Below are 19,439 nucleotides of genomic sequence, written 5' to 3'. Positions count from 1 at the left end.
CTTAATTTTCAGGGAATACTGTTTAATTTCATTGTATAGACTGGGGGCTGTTCTGTGCCACAGGTGCCACCGGAGTTTACCCGGGTGCCACGAGGGCGTTGGAACGGACGCTTGGGCTGGGGAGCGGAGGATGTTTATGCTCTAGGAGTAGAAATTGGGGTTCTAGGAGTAGAAATCGGGGCTCCTTGTCCTGCCTGTCTCCATCCCTGGGATGACACAGTTGCTGAGGACACTCATGCTCGCTGCTCTGCAGCCCGAGGCATCGCGCCTTCTCGTACCTGCAGAACATCGGGTGAGGAACGGCACAGAGAACACGCCGTTCCTTCCCTCCCCAGGCCCAGACAGGCTGCAGAGAAGCTTTTTCCTTTGAGATTCACGGTGCTTTTTCACTAGAAAACCAGTTTATTTCTGGGCACAGGCTCCGCGGCCCTTTCCCAGCCTGGTGTGTTTGTGTCGCTGCGATCAGCCCGTCCCGCTCCCGTGGCTGCAGAGCTTCCCCTCGTTAATTAGCTTCCCCTCATTAATTAAACAGCGGCAAATCCATCACAACCTCTTGGAAAGTTGTTCCAACAGCTAATTGTACCCCGTTAACTTTTTGGCACTTCATGTGCCAGGTTTCACCTTTCCACCTTGTGTGTCTTACTGTTCCTTATCTGCTGGCTGCAAGTGTTCTCAAAGACCACATTTTTGGGTTAAATTCCCCCCTTATGAGGTCCCCCTTCAGTTACGGTGTGTGTAGCAAGTCCTGGAATCCCCTGCTGCAGAGCAGGTGATGGATCTCCTCTCTCTGAGCTCCAGCGTCTTCCTCCAGCTCTGGATGCTGCAGCTGGAGATGGCGTTTCTGGTTACCCTTCATCCATCCAAGGCGCAAATTAGCCCGAAAGACATCGTTAGCCGTGGGGTGGCCACATTTTCTTCTGTGGGTGCTTGGCCCTGACGTCCTCGCAGGCTTCAACACTGAGATTTGAAATTTTCTCCCCAATTTTCTCCCTTTAAGGTCTCTTGCATGGTAGGTTCTCTATTTGCTGTTATATTTTAAGATGTATTTTTAAATGGACTTAATGAGCGTCATCCAGTTTTGATATCATTCTGGATTCAAGGTCACGATCCTGATGCAGATCCCTGGCAGGGTTTTATTGTTGCTTTAAAGCTGTTTCCTTCATTAGCCAAGTCGGAGGTCTCATGGAAGATACCAAGGTAGTGCAACCAGACCTGTGTCTGTCAACCCACGTGGGCTGTTGAGGGGGATTGACCTTGGCCCTGCCTGAGCCCTTTGCTTGACCATGATGGAACATGGGAAACCAGGTCCCTGGCTTTGATTTTTCACACGAGGATGAGGGAATTGACAGTAATTTTACAGAACTGCAGAACAGTTTGGGTTGCAGGGCCCTTCCCAGCTCCCCAGTGCCCCCCCTGCCATGAGCAGGGACATCTGCACCGGCTCAGGTTGCTCAGAGCCCCGTCCAGCCTGGCCTGGGATGTCTCCAGGGATGGTTCATCCACCACCTCTCTGGCCAACCTGGGCCAGGCTCTCACCACCCTCAGTGTAAAATATTTGTTCCTCATGTCCAGCCTGAATCTCCCCTCCTTTAGCTTAAAACATCACCCTTGTCCTGTGGCAACAGGCCCTTTGTGGGTGATGCTGTGAGGGCTGATCCCGCAGGGATACGCATTGGTCACAAAGATGGTGGAGTGATGGGTCAGGTCCCACAGACCTTCTCAGTGGTCACTGGGGACCTTTCCCTCCTCTTATGTGGGAGGAATCACGTAGCCATGGACAGGGTTCTAAATCTGTGGCCAACAGCCACATTTTCCAAGTGGGCCAAATAAAATAACTGGGTGGACAAGAACTTGGTTTCCCCTCGACCTTCCGTGTGGGGAATCCAGCAGAGATCTGGGATGTCTCTGAGGTGGAGACACTGGGGATGGAGGTGAAGAGGAGAAGAAAGGTCACTGTCAGAATCATAGAATTGTTTTGGTTGGAAAAGCCCCTCAGGACCATCGAGTCCAACCGTTCCCCAGCCCTGGCACTGCCCCATGTCCCTGAGAACCTCATGTCCGTCTGTCCAACCCCTCCAGGGATGGTGACTCCAGCACTGCCCTGGGCAGCCTGTTCCAATGCCCCACAGCCCTTTGGGGAAGAAATTGTTCCTAAATCCAACCTCAACCTCCCCTGGCGCAACTTGAGGCCGTTTCCTCTGGTCCTGGCGCTTGTTCCTGGGGAGCAGAGCCCGACCCCCCCTGGCTCCAAGCTCCTTTCAGGCAGGTCAGAGACCAGAAGGTCTCCCCTCAGCTCCTGTTCTCCAGCTGAACCCCCAGCTCCCTCAGCCGCTCCCATCACCCTTGTGCTCCAGCCCCTCACCAGCTCCGTTCCCTTCTCTCAACTCGCTCCAGCACCTCAAGGCCTTTCTTGGCGTGAGGTGATCCCGCCACCCCTCTGCCCGCCATGTTGAGCCCTGAGGTGACTCTGGTGCCGCCATGTTGAGCCCTGAGGTGAGAGGCCCAAAACTGCCCCCAGGATTCGCGGTTTGGTCTCAGCAGCGCCTGGTACAGAGGACAGTGTTCGAGAAAGGCTCCATCAAGATAAAGCCAGCGCTGATGCTTTCCCAGGTGGCAAGAAGGGCTCAGGGGAAGGGGGAGCTGCCCCACGCCGGCTCCCCCCAGTCACCCACAGCAGAGAAGCTGTTTAGGAAAGGCCTAATTAAAGACCAGCCTTTGAAGAGACCTCTGACCCGCGGCCACCACCCGGCTCTTCAATGGCTCAATGAGGAGACATTTGAGTAAATCCCTGGCAGGTGCCATCCAAGGAGCTCCCTGGGGAGCAGAGGCCGAGCTGAGCGTCTGCGGGGTGGGGGGCGCAAGAGCCCAACCAGGTCCCCAGTTTTTGAGGGTGAAGCCCAGACCCTTTCCCTTGCTCACCAGGAGGGCTGGCCCAGGGCCTCTGCGTGCTGCCTGCACCCTGCGGGGGGTTAGACCTGGCTGCATGGCGGGGTTAGACCCGGCTGCCTGCTCCCTGGAGGAGTTTAGACTGGGCTGCCTGCTGCCCTGGGGGGTGTTAGACCTGGCTTCCTGCTCCCCAGGGGGGTTAAACCTGGCTGCCAGCGGGGATTAGACCCGGCTGCCTGCTCCCCAAGGGGGTTAAACCTGGCTGCCAGCAGGGGTTAGACCCGGCTGCCTGCTCCCCAGGGGGGTTAAACCTGGCTGCCAGGGGGGGTTAGACCCAGCTGCCTGCTCCCTGGGACAGGTTAGACCCAGGTGTCTGCTGCTTGAGGGGGGTTAGACTGGGCTGCCAGGGGGGTTAAACCCAGGTGCCTGCTCCCCTGGTGTGTTAGACCTGTGGATCTGCTGCCTGCGAGGGATTAAGCCCGGTTACAGCTCCTCGGGGAAATTAAACCGGGCTGCTTGCTCACCGGGGTGGAGGAGTTAGACCCGGCTGCCTGTTCCCCGGGGGGGTTAAGCCGGAGTGCCTGCTGCCTGTGGGGGGCCGTTAGACCCGGCTGCGCGTTCCCGGGGGGGACAGACCCGGCTCCCTGCTCCCGGGGGGGTTAAGCCCGGTGTCCCGCTCACCCCCGCGCACCAGCCGCCCGCGCAGCCCCCGTTCCCCGGGGCGGGGGTGATTAACGGTGCGTTAATTACGCCTAATCAGGGATTTATGGCAGCTCCGCCGTGTCTCTAGGTCCGTCATTCCCCACCGTTAATTAACACTCGCGGGTTCCTCCTGATTATTATTTTTCTTAACGGAGCCGCGCGGTGGCTGCACCGGCCCTTGTACCGGGGATCGGCGGGTTAGAGCGCGGGAAGCGCCGCCAGCGCGGCCGCTGCGCCGAGTCCCGGTACCGCGGGGCGGCCCCGGCGCGGGCAGGGGAGCGGGGGGCGGGCGGCAGGACCCGGGGGGTCCCGCGCGGGAGGGGCCGGAGCGGCCGCGGGCGCTGCCGCCACATGGTCGCGCGCACTTCCCCGGTCGGGCCCGTTGGGGGCGGGAGCGGCGGAGGCGGCCAATCAGGCGGCGGGGGCGGGGACTCTGGCTAGGCCGGTAAGAAAAGCGAGCCTGGCAGCCGCGGGCGGAACGGCCAATGGGCGCGCGCGCCTGAGGAGAGGCAGGTGTCGCCGCCAATGGGCATTCCGCGAGGGGCGGTGGCCGCGAGGGGAAAAGCCAATGGGCTCGCTCGCCGTTTAACGGGCGGTCCGGGCGGCGAATGGTGTGTCGCGCGGGCGGGGCGCGCGGGGTGGCTAGCCGGTGCGGGCCGCCATTGTGGCCAGTTCGATCGGTATCGGGAGCGGAGAGCGGAGCTCAGCGAGCCCGGAGCAGGGAGCAGCCCCCCCCCCCACGGCCGGCCTCAGTCACCATCACACCGCGGGAGGCGGCGCAAACAGCCAGTCACCACCACCGTCCGCACCGAACAGCCGCCGCCATGAGCAGCGAGGCCGAGACCCAGCCGCCCGCCGCCCCCGTCCCCGCGGCGGCCCCCGCCGCCCCCGCCGACTCTAAGCCTAACGGCGGCACCGGGAACGGGGGCAGCGGCCTGGCCTCGGCGGCGCCTCCCGCCGGCGGGGACAAGAAGGTCATCGGTGAGGGGCCGGGGGTTCCGCGGCGGTTGGGGGAGGCCCCGGCGGCGGCGCGAGTCCACCCCCCCCCGCCCCGCTCCCCTCCCGCCATCGCTGAGGGGCGGCGCGCGCCTCCGCGATCGCCCCCGCGTGCGCGCGCGCGCGGCGGCCGTTGGTCGCCCCCCCCCCCCCCCGCCCCGGGCGCCTCCCCCGCCGCTCCCTCCCGCGCGCGCCGCCGGGCCCCGCGTGTCGGCGGGTGGGGGCGGGGCGGCGCAAGATGTCCGCCACGCGGGGCCTTTGTGTGCGCCGCCCCGCCACGTGCCGCCTGACGCCGCCTCCCCCCCCCCCCCCCCCCCTTCCCCGCAGCAACGAAGGTTTTGGGAACAGTGAAATGGTTCAACGTGAGGAACGGTTACGGCTTCATCAACAGGTGAGGGGGAGCGGGGGGGGCGCTCCGGGGCGGTGCGTTCGTCGCCGCTGTCACCCTGCGCGGTGACACTTGGCGGGAGGAAGGGGTGACATGTGTCCTGCCTCCTGCGCTTCCCCCCCCACCGGCTGTTTTATCAGGTCGGCTTTTCAGGACGTTGATCTTTGCAAGAACTTTGGTGTCTCAGTGAATTTCTTCTTATAGAATCATTTTGGTTGGAAAAGACTTTTAAGATCACGGAGTCCAACTGTTCCCCAGCCCTGGCACTGCCCCCTGTCCTGAGAACCTCATGTCCGTCTGTCCAACCCCTCCAGGGATGGCGACTCCAGCACTGCCCTGGGCAGCCTGTTCCAATGCCCCACAGCCCTTTCCCGGGAGAAATTATTCCTAATATCCATATTCTCATGGTGATATTTCCTACATTAAGATTCTTTTATTTATGCTGGATAGGGGATTTGGGGTTATTTTTGGCTTTTAAGGGCATAGAAATCTGCTGGCTGTTGGCAAAATATTTGTTTAAACTCCTGCATGAACTTAAGTCACATCACTACACGCAAAAATTGCTTTGAGCGCTTGGTAGTTAAAATCACTTTATCTCAAGGAAGCCTAAATATACGGGAAATGAGCAAAATTCAGATTTATTTTACATTGCAAGACTAGAGTCTAGAAGGGGGCTCAAGAAACAAGTGCCTACGAGATTCTTTTCATGGCTGGAGTTGGTTGAGAGAAAAAGTGGAACAGTTGTGTAAATACCTAAAATCAGCGTATCAGTGAAGGTATTGGGTAGTGGAGGAGTCCTGGAATCTGCAAACCAGTTCTGGAAAAATGGGAATTTTGGGTACTCTGGAGGGGCCTCCTGGGGTTATTTTGCAGATGCCGCGTTCCGTTCAACACCTGGTGCCTCAACCCCACAGCTCCAGGATTTTGGTATAAGACTTGGGACAGAGAAGCAAGTGTAGATACTGGGGCTGTTACTGGGCCTTTTCTTTATGTTTGGTTTAAATACTGCTTTTTTTTAAACTGTCTGTTACCTCATGACCCAGTCTGAACTGTCTGCCAAGCTCCCTAATTGGTTTTGTGTCTGAAACTTTTAAAAACTCCACTCGGAGCCTGCCCAGTTCGCATTCTTCATGTAGGTTTTCATGTGAAATGTCAAATAGCTGTCGGTGCTGTAAGCTTGAGCCTCTTTGGTTTTTATAAACGCTTATAAAGTCACAGGCCGCAAACTCTCCCTCTAGGGAAGGGTTTTCCTGTTTCCCTCGGTAGTGGAAACGCTCAGCGACTGAGTCAGGCCGGGAAGCAGCAGCAGCGAGTTAAGACATCCCAGTGGCTTCCCCGGACGTTAATTTGGCAGCTGGTTAATCCCTGAGGTTGCCATTTTTAATGAGAAACCCAGCGTGATGCAGTGTTATCAAGAGATGAGCGCGGCAGCCTGGGAACCGGCCGGGGGATGTTTCCTGGGCTCCGGGATCCCTGGCTTTGCAGAGCCGCTGCCCTCGCTCGGCTTCGCTCCGGCCGGGGCTGCCGGCGCCTCAAATTAACTTTGGAACTAAAATTCAGCTTTGATGAAGGTGCACGGTCACTTCAAGTATTTCCTGTGTTCTTTGAGTGTTAAAGCGTGTTTCTGTTCTGAAATATGTTTGCGTTCTGAGTACCTGTCAGTTGTTTCTTCCCGTTGGTAAAATAATGAACGGGTGTGCAGGGCAGTGACTTGGTCCTCTTGCCATCGCTGGAGCTGCACATTGAGATCTGGCTCTGGGTTTAGCACTCTGCTGGGCTTAACAGCGGCGTTTTCTTAATCTGCTCATCTGATTAATTTTTAAAAAAATTTTTATGGATTAAAGATGCTGAGGGGAGAGTCATTTAGTGCAAAGATGAGCTAAAGGGCTTGTTAAGCTCTCAGGATGGGGGTTTCTCTTGTGCCATTTCAGATTTTTCTCTGAGAAAGTGGTCAGTGTGACACCGACACCACCCTTGGATCTTCCTGCTGTCTGGAAAACACCGTCAGGAGTCGCATGGCAGGCGCTGGGCATCACAATTGACCCAGATACTTGGATTTTTTTTTAATTAACCATGTCTGCACCTTGAGCTGTATCTGTGTAACCAAGTCATTTGTTGATCTAAATCTCCAGTGTCCTCTTAAATGGAAACTTCATTTTCAGGAGGACTTTAAAACCAAATATCTGGGATGATTGTCCAGAATGGAACTTGGCGAGAGCGCAGTGTCCACACTTGCACAGCGCACACGCGAGCTCTTCCTACCACCATTTGTCAGTTCCCAGTGAAGGAAAGTGCCAAGCTTTTTTTATGTTTTTCACTGAAAACCTGTTACTGGGCTTTTCTGAAGGTTTTTGGCTTTTGGAGCATCTGGTACGAGATGTTGCGCTGTGAGGAGGGAAGTGTTGAGGCTCCGGCTTTGCAAGGGCTCCTGGGTGCTGATCAGGCTGCTCTGCTTGGTTTCCTTTTCCCATAACCTGTGAGGCTGGTGGGCATCAATTCCCTGAGGAAACAAGGGGACTTATTTTTACTGGTGCTGTCTGATAGAACAGCCATAGTTAGAGGTTTTGGAAGGTTGCGTAGATTTGTAGATTGAGTTTTTGGAAGAGTCTTAATTGTCATTTTGATGCCTTAAAGCTAGTGGTGAGGAACGCTTGGCCATATATTTAAAAACAAGAATTCTTTATTCTGTTCCTCATACCCGTAAGCTCTCCAGTTAGTCCTGAGCACGTTTTAACACCAGCTTTGCTTTGCGATGTTCTTCACCAGTCATTCTAGGAAATAAAAGCCACTTTGCTACAGATTCAAACCGTTCTGCAGACTAGTGAAACTAACGCTGCAGTGAGGGTGGGTTGGTGCGGCTGCGAGTTCATTGTGAGCGGTGGAAACGACGTGTCCAGCTCAACCACGGAGCTTCCCTGACCTCATTGGTACCGCGTTGTGTTGTCTGGCCTCGGAAACTGCGCTGTGAAAGAGGCTTTGGAGTCCGTGAAGACTTGAGCTGTTTGCTGTTTCTCGGGAGGGGAGAAGCTCGAGGTTTCCCTCTCTGTGCTCACAAATGCAACTTGCCTGATCCTGCTGCTGGAGCGCTGGTCGCTCCTTGAATGAGGGGAGCGTGGAGGCTGAGGGGATGCGACTGCAGAGATCACGCAAAGCTGTCGTACCACACAGCCTCTGTCAGAAATGATTGTCTGGCCACTGTCAGGTGTTCTTCCCTCTCCAGACATGCCCCTGGGTGGAGTGGGACGAACCGTGGGTGTGCAGGGGGGAGAAGGAACCGTTTCCCTGCGACTCGGTGCTCTGAGCCTTGCTCATGCTGCCCAACTGTCTCTTTATTCAAGCAGTGAGCTGCTGGGGCTGGTTGGGAGCTGGTGCTGACACCTGCTTGTCTTGGCAGTTCTGTCCCCACCCTGAACAACCACATTTTTACACTGGGCTAACTTACTGTGTGTTTCATACATGAATTTCAATTTCCTGTTGTCTTGCAGGAATGACACCAAGGAAGATGTGTTTGTCCATCAGGTAAGATTCCTTTGAAACCGAAACACGTTCCCTCTGAAACTCGCTGCGCGTGACCTGTGTGAGTACAACCAAAGTTGGGAAAGGGCCTCACGTTTTCCGAGAGCTGTTACCTGAACACAAACAACCGTTTCTTGCTATTGGGTTGCAAGTAGAGCCTGCATGTGGCTGGGGCTTTCACACACCCACATACATCTGTGGGGAGGACATAAGATACAGGCTGGGACTGTAACGTGATGGAAATCATGCTGTCTATAACCGCGCTCTACTCGAGGATCGCTGCAGTCCCGGGAAGCTGCCTTGTGGATTTGTACAGTTGTTAGTAAATGTATGGAAATGAAGTTAAATGAAAAGCTTGCAGCAGGGAGGGAAATTAGTTGGGCGGTAATAGGGTAATAGACTGTAATAACAGAAGTGCCAGTGAAGATTTTTGGGGTTTTTTTAGGCAAAACTTTTATGGAATTTATTGCTCCAGGCTTTCAGTGAAAGTCTGCAAACATTTTAATAGGTACTTTTTCAATTTAACAGATATGTACACTTATATAATGTATAGTGAGCACGTAAACCTTTGGAAACTGGACCAGAGTGAGACTGCACAGCACGCCTGGGATTGTTTTGTGGCCTTAGTTTAGTCCTTGGTCTGCCCTCGCAGCCTGTGATCAGGTCTGGGTTTGCACCCTGGCTCAGGATCTCCTGTTGTGACGCAGCCCACAGAGAGTTTTGGTGGAGTTTGGTTTACTTTGGGCATTTAGGAGTCCATGGATTGTTCTTTTGTTTCCAGTTGGGGATATATTGCTGGTGTTGTAAACAAAGGGAGGAAAAAGGAACCCCTGGGAAGTGGTTTGACTGGAGTTGGATTTGCCAGCTCTCTTGCTTGGGCTGTGTCTGAATTCACCTGCGATTCAAACGCAGCAGCGCTTGTTTATAAAGGTTATTCTGTCACGGGCAGCGGAGAAAGGCCAAACAGCTCTGCTGTGTGTGTGAGGAACCCGTGCCCTGCGGGAGCTGTCAGGCCGCACTTGTGACCTTGACTCACCGGTCACATCTCAGGACTTGTCCTGTAACTACTGTTACGTTTCTAAAAGCGCAGTTTGGCAGAGATTTGTTTTAATGTAAGAACCTTCATGATAAAACAGCTTTAGGGGTCTCGTCTGAAGGAAAAGGGCTTGATTTAGGAGTTAGAGCTGTGTCTGTGTTTCCCTATCCCTGTGACCAAGCTTGGCTGTTAATGCAGCTGTTCTTGTAATAAGGTTTCCTGTCTTTCCCCAAAACCACTGCTTTATAGGGTGAGACTTGTGGGCATGTGTTTCCATAGATTTTTGTTCCATTTAGGGAAAAACTCCAGTCAAATTCTGCTGCTGGTATTTTTTTGTAAAGTTGTTACACTTGGATTAGTGTTTAGTTAAAGTATTTGATAAGCAGAATGTGGCTGAGAGGGGTGCCTATTAACTCATCGGGCAAAAATGGCATCAAACGCTGAATAGTGCGGAAAATTCAGTGTTTTTCAGTAGAGTCATTTAACGTGCGGGTACTGATACAAAGGCTTGCTGATGCCTTGGGAAGGTTAATCCTTGACGTATCGTACGCATGTAGAGTAGATTTGTGATTAATTGGTAAATGCCGTGGCCAAAGCGATGGTGTTGAAGCCTCGGAGAGAAAAAAAATCTCTTAATTTCTGGCTGTGGCTGCGTTTCCATGGCTGGGGACGGCCTGGCTGGCACACGCCGTGTGCTACAGCGGGTTGGAAATCAGAAACGCTTACCTATCGGTGTGTATACATCAGAGGGATGTATAGATGCTGTGGGATGTTCAGTGCTAAGCTCTAAGTGACACTATGGGCAGTGCATGTTGTGGGGGTTGGTTTGTTTTCAAACCGCTTTTTCAGCAGGCAGCGCGTTGACAGATGTTTCTCGTCAGCTGGTACATGTTTCAGATGGGCCAGAACTATAGTAATACAGTTAATTTTATGGCTTCTTGGATTTTCATGGTGGTTTAATTGCTTTTTCAGAAGTACAGGTCTTCCTCTTAAGATACTAAAAACTCAAATTCCTCAATCTTTTTTTCTTAATTCTTCAGATATGCTAAGTAGTATTTTTGTGCTGTGCCTATAAATGTAATTCCGTGATATTATGTTGTCAGACTGCCATAAAGAAGAATAACCCCAGGAAGTACCTCCGCAGCGTAGGAGATGGAGAGACCGTGGAGTTTGATGTGGTTGAGGGAGAAAAGGTAAACGCGTCTCCGGGGTGTTGGGGCGCGTGCGGAAAACTCGGTCTGCAGGCTTTGCTGTGGTGCCTGCGGTTTGAGCCGTTGCCTCATGACATCCAGGGAGATGAATGGTTTTTTTGTTGCTTTGCAATGTGGATGTAAATCGCTGCTAAATTATATTTTGCTGTAACTGTGATGCTGACTGCTCACCTGCTCTCTGCTCTGCAGGGCGCGGAGGCAGCGAATGTGACAGGTCCCGGTGGAGTTCCAGTGCAAGGCAGCAAATACGCAGCAGACCGTAACCATTACAGACGATATCCACGTCGCAGGGGTCCTCCACGCAACTACCAGCAAAACTACCAGAATAGTGAGAGTGGGGAAAAGAACGAAGGAGCAGAGAACATCCCGGAAGGTCAAGGCCAGCAACGCCGTCCCTACCGCAGGCGGCGGTACCCACCTTACTATATGCGTAGGCCCTATGGGCGTCGACCACAATACACCAACCCTCCCGTGCAGGGAGAGATCGTGGAGGTAATGTTTGCTTAAAACCTGACACTAAACTGCCCCGATTCCTTTGGAGTGGGGTGATGGACGCAGCTTTGTGCTGCTTTTGGTAGATGTTCAAGGTGGTTTTGGTGCAGTTTGGTGGTGACGTGAGACATTGGAGCAGATGTCAATTAGCTGAAGGTCTTAATGTTACAGCTTTTAAAAAACTTTGAATTTGTGTTAACTTCCCATGTGATTAACTGGAAGAAACACAAATTCTACCAGTGTGCACTCTCACCTCGTGGTACGGCACAGGCTTGGCTGGCAGCCCCTTCTTCCCAGCGTGGTGAGTTGTGGCGTTACCAGCTGCTGCGTGTGGCTGAGATGGTTTGTTGCCTCGTGTCTTCCAGGGTGCTGACAACCAGGGTGCAGGAGAACAAGGCAGACCAGTCAGACAGAACATGTATCGAGGTTACAGACCGCGATTTCGCAGGTATGCTGCACATCAACTTCTTTTTTTATTTTTTTATTTTTTTAAACCTTGCCTTTTAGCAACAGAGCCAGAACATGGTGATGGTCAGATGCTGCATTGTTAAAGCCTAGCTTGACTTTCAGGGGTCCTCCTCGTCAAAGACAGCCTAGAGAGGACGGGAACGAAGAAGATAAAGAGAACCAAGGGGATGAGACCCAAAGTCAGCAGCCACCTCAACGTCGGTACCGTCGTAACTTCAACTACCGACGCAGACGCCCAGAGAACCCTAAACCACAAGATGGCAAAGAGACGAAGACAGCCGAACCACCAGCTGAGAACACGTCCGCTCCCGAGGCCGAGCAGGGCGGGGCTGAGTAAACACCGGCTTAACATCTCTACCATCATCCGGGTGCGTGGCCGGGGCTGCTTCAGCGTACGGCTTTATTTTGTTTTGCTGCTTTCCTTTAATTTTTACCTGACAAGGTGTGGACTATTCTTGCTCACGCTTGTGTGTCTGCAGAACTGAACTCTGAGAGTTTGCTGTACAAGTGCTGATTAATTGGGAGGACTCAGTTACCAGGTTGAATTTTTGTCGATGGATTCACTGCCTAGAGTGATGTTAAGCTTAAAATCCTGGCTGTGCTTAGTAGTTCAGCCTTTTTCCATCCAGAAATTGTAATTTAAGCAGTGCTGGGGTAGTGACTTGAAAGAGCTGGGGAGAAACAGGTCCTGGCATTTCCTGGGCTCTGTAAGCATCTGAGCTCTTATCGCTCTGTCCCAAATGGGAGGTGAATTGCACTAGGACCTTTAGGCATTAATTTCTAGAAAGCTGGTGCGCAATTTGCAGAAGTGTCTCAGTAGCAGCTTTTTGTCTTTAAAAAAAAAAAAAAAAGGCACTGGAAAAACCGGTGGGGACAGTGGTCACGGCGCGGAGGTGCCGCTGTGCTGCTGCTCGGGAGCCTCGTGTGACGGTCTGTGTGAAAACGGCGCTTTTGTTGCAAGGCAGACGGGCTGCGACCCGGTGCTGGTTCGGTGCTGTCTGCTGATGGACAGTGTTGCTAATTCGGGAATATTTTTTGGTGGTAGGGCTCTCTTCTACTTGTTCATTTTTCTGGCGCTTTCCTTGTCTGTCCTTCCTCCCTCTCTATTTGCTCTCGTCAGCATTCACGTCCCATTGCTGGTGTCTCAGCCGTCGCTCTGCCTGGGCAGGGAAATACCCGCGTGGGCTCTGCTGGGTGACAAATGGTCACAGGGACACAGGAGCTGGGCCGGGGGGTGATTTGGTGGCAGCAGCAGCCCCGACCTCCCCCATTTTGGGGACTCATTCCTGGTGGGCTGAGCTGCTGCCGAATTTGTGACTCGGTCCCTCTTCAATCCTCACTGCGGTGTTTCCTGTGCACTTAATCTGAACCTTTGCTTGATCCTGCTGTTAACACCAGCTGGATGAATTCTTCATGTCGTGGCTTCTAGCAAACCCCAGGATGACACTTGGCTTGTTTTTTCTGTCTGTTGATGTTATGGGAGACTATAAATTGTGGTTTCTGTGGTCTGGGCAGTGGCTTTCAGAAGCCACAGGTAGAAATCTGCTCCTCGGCGCCTGCTGGAGACGTTGGCGCGTCCTCCCGCCTTCCCAGACGCGCTGGATTTGCAGCGGCGTTTGCAGCGGGTCCCGCGGCACCGCGCGTGGCTGCAGAGAGAGGTGCCAACCGCATTCCTCTGTGCTCCCGTTTAGCGTCGGCTTTTCCTCGAGTCCTTTGCGTTCCTTTTGCGGGGAAAACCAGCAGTTTTGGTCGCTGGCAGTGACAGGGGGAGTCAAGTGGGCTGATTAATGAGCTGTAGTTGATGAGGATTTTTCTGTGTGTGTGAGAATTGTCTCAGTGAGAACCTGTGAATTAATTGAAAGGTGAATCTTGGTAGACAAAACCCCCCTGTAACCCTCTGACACCTGCCTGATCATCCCTTTTTTTTATTTTTCCTCTTTTTCAGTTTAGTCATCAAAGAAAAGACTTAAGAAATGAAGAAGAAAAGAAAATGAAATTCCAGCAATAAGAAATGAACAAAAGAATTGGAACTGAAGACCTTAAGTGCTTGCTTTTTGCTGTTGACCAGATTACTAGAACTATCTGCATTATCTATGCAGCATGGGGTTTTTATTATTTTTACCTAAAGAAGTCTCCTTTTGGAAACTATAAACACGTTTTTTAAAAGCCTGTTTTTTCTCAATATACCTTTAAAGGTTTTTAAATTGTTTCATATCTGGTCAAGTTGAGATTTTTAAGAACCTCATTTTTAATTTGTATGAAATATACACCTGATTTTTTCAAGTCAAACTGCAAGCATCTGTTAATAAAGGTCTTAAAGAATTACCTTGTGTGCTTGGTCCTTTTAAACCCACTTCTGGCTGAAAGGGTTTAAGTGTTCATAAAAGGTTTGGGGGGAAAAAAATCACAGCCCTGGTGGTTGTGGTGTGGTCTGATGGCAGATTTGACAGCTCCCCAGCTGTGTTGTGTGAATTCCTGCTCTTTTTAACTGTTTTCTCGTATGCTCAAGTGCGTTTAGGGTTTTCTCCTCTCTAAACACCTTCTAACCCTTCTGGCTGCCATCCCTGCTATGTCAGCTGCCAACTGTCCCTCGGAGCACAGACACCCCGCTGGGTGACAGCAAACGGTCACTAACTCTTCACTTCTGTCACACAGCTTTAGCGGTGGGATTTTTGTCATTTCTCAGGTCTCTGGGGCGTTGCTTCACCCTGCGCCGATAACACGGACAGACTCGCGCCCCTGCTGCAGGACGCGGCAGCTGCTTGGGGGTGTTTCTGCGTCGCGCCCAAAGCAGGAGCTGCAAAACGCCAGAGGTTTTGCTGCCTTTTGGCTTCGTGTGAGATTGGAAATGACGTCCCCATCTTCCCTGGGGACAAACACCCTGGGGGGACCTTGGGGCTGTCCTGGCTGGGGGTGCAGGTGTTTTGCAGCCTGAAGGGGCCACCAAAGCGCTGCTGTGTGTCTGTCCTGCACCTTCCCTTTGCAGGGACTGTCTGTAGCCCTGTGGAAATGTCTGCTCAGGCTTGTTCTGCTGCCTTTTGGGGTGACAAAATGTGAATTGGGGACCTTTCTGCCCCACGTCCCTGCACTGCGGCAGCTTCTGCGGGTGGGTGGGAAGGGATGGGGGCAGAGACTGAACAGCCAGCAATGGCCAGAGCACTTTGGATTCTGCTTTGTTTTTCTAATGGGTTGCAAGAAGGATGATAATTCATTTGGAAAACAGAATTTCATTTTTTTTTTATTTTAAAAATGCAGCTTTGCAGGTGGAGCACCTTCCTCAGGCTTCACTCCCTCCTGTGCCGGACATGTTGCTGCAGTTCCTCCACCAGTAACCCCAGGGCAACCAGAAACGCTCCCGGCTCCACCAGCTTTACCCGGTTTTTAAGTGCAAACCTCGCAGCTGCTGGATTTCTGAGCGCGGGGCGGTTTCCATGGGCCAGAGCCAGCGGGGCCACCGGCCACGTGGAGTCAGTATTGCTCCGCGGTCACCGTTGCTCTGCGCAGAAAGGACTTTCCACCCAATTCCTCCAAAGCCGCAGTGATTTCCCAGTAGCTCTTTCACTCTCAATGTCCCAACAGCTTCCCCGGGGGACTTGGGGGCATCTATTCTTAAAGTGACACTTTTTCGGGGTTTATTTTCATGAAACTGGGTTGGAATTAGGGAAAGGAGCCTCCTATGTGAGTGATTTCTGCAGCACCTTTGCTTTTCTGCAGCCGCCGATGGCACAGCTCATGCAAACCCTGCGACTGGAGCGTTAAAGCAACAGCCGAGATGTCCCAGTCCAGGTGACGGTGCTTTAATGGGGTCGGGCGGGGGAAGCTGGTCCGTCACACGCGGGAGGCCACGGCGTACATCTTGCTGGTGGCCGATGCGCCGCGGGGCTGGGGAGGCCTCTGGGGCCGCTGGCGGCTGCCGGGCTCTGCCGGGGGAGAGTTGGGTTGTGTCACAGCGTGGGGACACGGTGGGAGACATGACCCCAGACAGCCAGCGCTGTGGAGTCGGCTTCCACCCCATGGGACCAGGCTGGAGATCACGTCTGGGGAGGTGTCACCCACCCCATGTCCCTGATGGTGGGATGGACGGATTTCCACCGGTCAGGCTTTGGTCACAGTGACACAGCTCCAGCGTAGCCACTGCATTTGTTGGACATAACACACCTTCACCAGGACCTCCAGGTCCCTCAAATGTGGATGGAGCGTTTCTGCGCCCCCTCCACACCCTCACGGGTCCTCATTCTGCCCCGTCCTGCCCTGCGTGACCCAACCTCCCCAGCCACAAAGGGGTTCACCTCCATTTGGCTGGACCCTGTGAGAAGTTCCTGCACTCCCTGAGCTGCTCCTTCACCCACACACATCCCTGGGGGGCAAAAAGCTCCTTGGGCTGTGCCGGGGCAGACTGACCGGTGCAGGCGCAGAGGCAGCAGGTCAGCAGGACGGACGCGGCGAAGCAGCCGGTGGAGCCGGCCATCCCCAGCCAGCACGACCACCCGAAGTCGTAGTGGACGCCCAGGAAGATGTTGCGTGACACCAGCATGGCCCTCTCCACGTAGACGTCCACCGCGTACCACACGGAGCCCACGAGACCCAGGATGCCTGGGAGGAACGGGACTGGTTAAGGAAGAGCCATCTGACCCCCCTGTTGTCCCCAAGACTCCTCTGAGCGGGTGCCCCCAGCTCTCAGCATCCCACCCACTCCCCATGGGCCACAAGGTCCATCTGGCCCTTGGCTCTCCCAGCCACGCACTCCCGATGCCGAGGGTGACACCGGCCCCGTAGCACATCTTCAGTTTGACACGTGGATCATCCTTGAGGAACTTGATGCAGTCCAGCCCAAGGAGCAGCGTAGCCAAAGCCAGGCCGGCCAGGAGGTCTGCGGAGATCAGCAGGGTCCGTGTCACCACGATCTTCACTGGGAGGGAAAGGAAACAAAACCAGAAAGGGACCCGAGGAGTGGTCAGAGGACCTGCTGTCCCCACTCCAGACTGGTGCCTGTGTCCCTGCAGAGTCACCGAACTCACCAGTGGGCATGTCCATAGGAGGTATCTACATTGGGACCCACCAACCCCGTGTTTGCTGTGTGCCATAGGCAAAGTGCTCGCCAGGCTCAGCAGAAACCTTGCACCAGGACTTGATAAGCTCCTTATGAGACCAGCTCAAGAAAGCAATCAACAAAAGGTGCGCCATTCAGCACAAGGTGCATCAATCAGCACCCAGGATGTGGTCACCTACTCAAGACCTTCCTGCACAGGCTTGGACAGAAGATGCTGCTGTCCGAACTGTCTGGTTTTTTCCTTCCAGGTTGTGTAGCTGCTGTTTTGAAGAGCAAATATCAACATACTGGTGACAGATGTGAGAGCTGGCACGGGTCACATCGCCAGCTGTCTGCAGTGGGACTTCTCCCTGTAAAGCTTTGTCCCCAGACCAGCACAGCCCCGCTTGGTCCGTGCTGCCTCTTGTTCCCTTCTCCGCTGCCCGAATCTGGGTTGTCTCACGTCACTACCCCACACAAGGGCTCTTCTGTGCAGGGCCTGCGCAGGCCAGGAGAACTCTCCACACCGCCACAAGTCCTTGGCCAGGTCCTCACCCCATATGTGACACCAGTGGGGTTGCAAATCCCACCGTGTGCTGGAGGGCAGGAGCTGCGCCTGGGCGGTGTGCGCCACGGCGCCTGGGCTGTGAGGTGACGCAGCTTCGTGGCCTCTCGCCTGCTCTGTGACCCTGGGGCAGACCTGGCTGGACCACGCGTTGCTGTCCAGCCTGTGCTGGTGGGGCAGGAGACCAAGAGGAGCCTGGACCTGCCTCGCTGCTGCTGAAGGTCAGGCCTTCGCAACGAGGATCATCTCGAAAAGGAAGAGGGAAAAATCTCAGCCGTGAACTTCAAAACCACCTCCAGGCCACGGCAGCTTACCTGGGTGGTCAGCCAAGATGGAGTCATACTGGTCACAGGTCCTGACCCCGTCCTGCATGTTGGTGACGCATTCCCTCCAAAGCCCCCGGCATTTGTGACTCACCTGGATGGAAGAGAAGGACACCCAAGCATAGAGCATCCCAACTCCCCGGGGACCTCCCAGCCCAGCGAGGCAGATCTTCAGGCTCCCACCAACGCAGCTGGACACGTCCCGTGTCTTGCTCTGTCTCCTCCTGCTCCAGCATTTCTCGCTCTCTCTGATCCTCTAATTCTCTGACTCATGAAGAAAGCAGCAGGTTTGTCCCACTGTGTCCCTTTTCCAAGCCTGTGGAGATGTGGTGCAACCCCATGTCTCAACCCCGTGCCTCATGGGGTGCTGGGGAGGCCAAACCTTGAATCCTGGGGGCAGTTTTGGGCCCCTCACGCCAAGAAAGGCCTCGAGGTGCTGGAGCGAGTTGAGAGGAGGGAACGGAGCTGGTGAGGGGCTGGAGCACAAGTGTGATGGGAGCGGCTGAGGGAGCTGGGGGTTCAGCTGGAGAACAGGAGCTGAGGGGAGACCTTCTGATCTCTGACCTGCCTGAAAGGAGCTTGGAGCCAGGGGGGGTCGGGCTCTGCTCCCCAGGAACAAGCGCCAGGACCAGAGGAAACGGCCTCAAGTTGCGCCAGGGGAGGCTGAGGTTGGATTTAGGAACAATTTCTTCCCCAAAGGGCTGTGGGGCATTGGAACAGGCTGCCCAGGGCAGTGCTGGAGTCACCGTCCCTGGAGGGGTTGGACAGACGGAGATGAGGTTCTCAGGACATGGGGCAGTGCCAGGGGTGGGGAACGGTTGGACTCTTGATCTTGAGGGGCTTTTCCAACCAAAATGATTCTATAAGCCCATGGATGTCAAGGCAGCCACACCGAGGGTGGTCGCTCTCTCACCTCCAAGCTGTCATCAGCGTTCACCATCCAGCAGTCGGTGCACGTGGCCAGGAGCAGGAAGAGGGTTGAGAGCAGAGCAAGGCCAAACGCCGTCATCTGCAAGGCTGCGCTCATGGAGTCACCTGCAAGGGCACAGAGACATCAGCCACCTCAGCCCTGGCCACTTCCCACATACCTGATCCACCGAGAACAAACCGCCACCCAGGCCAGGGTGTCCCCTGTGAGTCATCTGGGGCCCATCTCGTGGTCCTTAATGCTGCCGAGATGCCCTGATACCCTCAGCTGAGGTTGGGCCACCAGGTTTGCATGTAGACGGGGCCCTCAGGGATCCATGAATTTCGCAACGGAGACACCCATGGTGGGTTGTTCTCTAGACGTCCTCATCCAAACAGACCATCTGAAGATGCCAACTTGCCCTTTCGGCATCTGGGCTGCTGGAAACTGTTGTCGAACACCAGCCGTTGCCAAAACCTGTGATCGGAGCATTTGTCTCCTGATTTCCTGGGGTTTTCTTGATGCCTCCATCCCCGTGTCCATGTGATTTAGTGGGAAGATCAACTGCTTTTACTTGCTTTTTTTTTTTTTTTTTAAGAAAATCAATGAAGTGTTGAAACATGCAGGCTGGAGCACAAGCTGTGTCCTGTGGAGATGCCCTAATCTCAAGCCCAAAGAAAGCACCTCCCACGAGCGACACGGGCGAGGGCGGCTGCGCCTTGATACGGGTGCCCTTGAGGAGCCTTTCCAAGGACCAGAGCGGTTGGGACCACCAGTTTTCCATCCTTGCCAGAGATGAAGGGACATTGCGGAGAGCGGCGCGGTGCCCAAGGTGTGGAGCAGACGACATCGTATCTCCACGGCCTGGCCACGAATCCCACCGCGATGCATTCTGCAGCCCAAGTTGCTGAATATTTTAG

The 19,439-nt window shown here is 54.2% G+C and overlaps 2 protein-coding genes across 4 annotated transcripts; one reads left to right on the top strand and one right to left on the bottom strand.

The window, feature by feature from the left end:
• The first annotated feature begins 4,245 nt into the window (after positions 1-4,245).
• On the top strand, positions 4,246-14,020 carry YBX1 (Y-box binding protein 1). Of its 3 annotated transcripts, none has more exons than XM_065649926.1 (8): positions 4,246-4,569; positions 4,912-4,975; positions 8,458-8,491; positions 10,628-10,717; positions 10,925-11,227; positions 11,593-11,675; positions 11,786-12,063; positions 13,646-14,020. In XM_065649926.1, the coding sequence occupies exons 1-7, from the start codon at positions 4,413-4,415 to the stop codon at positions 12,030-12,032; spliced, it is 978 nt and encodes a 325-aa protein (XP_065505998.1). In that variant the 5' UTR covers positions 4,246-4,412; the 3' UTR covers positions 12,033-12,063; positions 13,646-14,020. The 3 variants fall into 3 exon arrangements, with proteins under 3 accessions (XP_065505998.1, XP_065505997.1, XP_065505999.1); XM_065649925.1 differs by having other exon boundaries at positions 13,641-14,020; XM_065649927.1 differs by having other exon boundaries at positions 4,247-4,569; positions 11,798-12,063; positions 13,641-14,020.
• A 1,503-nt stretch (positions 14,021-15,523) lies between these two features.
• On the bottom strand, positions 15,524-18,639 carry LOC135997531 (claudin-16-like). Its single transcript, XM_065650180.1, has 5 exons — positions 18,526-18,639; positions 17,604-17,706; positions 16,440-16,604; positions 16,097-16,288; positions 15,524-15,615 (listed from the first exon to the last, which is right to left on the bottom strand). Exons 1-5 carry the CDS (start codon positions 18,637-18,639, stop codon positions 15,524-15,526), a joined length of 666 nt encoding a protein of 221 aa, XP_065506252.1.
• Between the last annotated feature and the right edge of the window lie 800 nt (positions 18,640-19,439).

Source organism: Caloenas nicobarica, chromosome 22 (assembly GCF_036013445.1).
Source record: "Caloenas nicobarica isolate bCalNic1 chromosome 22, bCalNic1.hap1, whole genome shotgun sequence".
NCBI classification, from domain to species: Eukaryota; Metazoa; Chordata; class Aves; order Columbiformes; family Columbidae; genus Caloenas; species Caloenas nicobarica.
The sequence above is the reverse complement of the archived record's forward strand: the minus strand, read 5'-3'. Positions and strand labels throughout refer to the sequence as shown.

Coding starts and splice junctions, on each gene's coding strand:
- LOC135997531 (XM_065650180.1), bottom strand. CDS start 18,639: ATGAGCGCAGCCTTGCAGATGACGGCGTTTGGCCTTGCTCTGCTCTCA. Junction 16,289..16,439: donor TGTCACCCTCGGCATCGGGA/GTGCGTGGCTGG, acceptor CGTTCCTCCCAG/GCATCCTGGGTCTCGTGGGC. Junction 15,616..16,096: donor CTGCCTCTGCGCCTGCACCG/GTCAGTCTGCCC, acceptor CTCCCCCGGCAG/AGCCCGGCAGCCGCCAGCGG.
- YBX1 (XM_065649926.1), top strand. CDS start 4,413: ATGAGCAGCGAGGCCGAGACCCAGCCGCCCGCCGCCCCCGTCCCCGCG. Junction 11,228..11,592: donor TGCAGGGAGAGATCGTGGAG/GTAATGTTTGCT, acceptor CGTGTCTTCCAG/GGTGCTGACAACCAGGGTGC. Junction 11,676..11,785: donor TACAGACCGCGATTTCGCAG/GTATGCTGCACA, acceptor GTTAAAGCCTAG/CTTGACTTTCAGGGGTCCTC.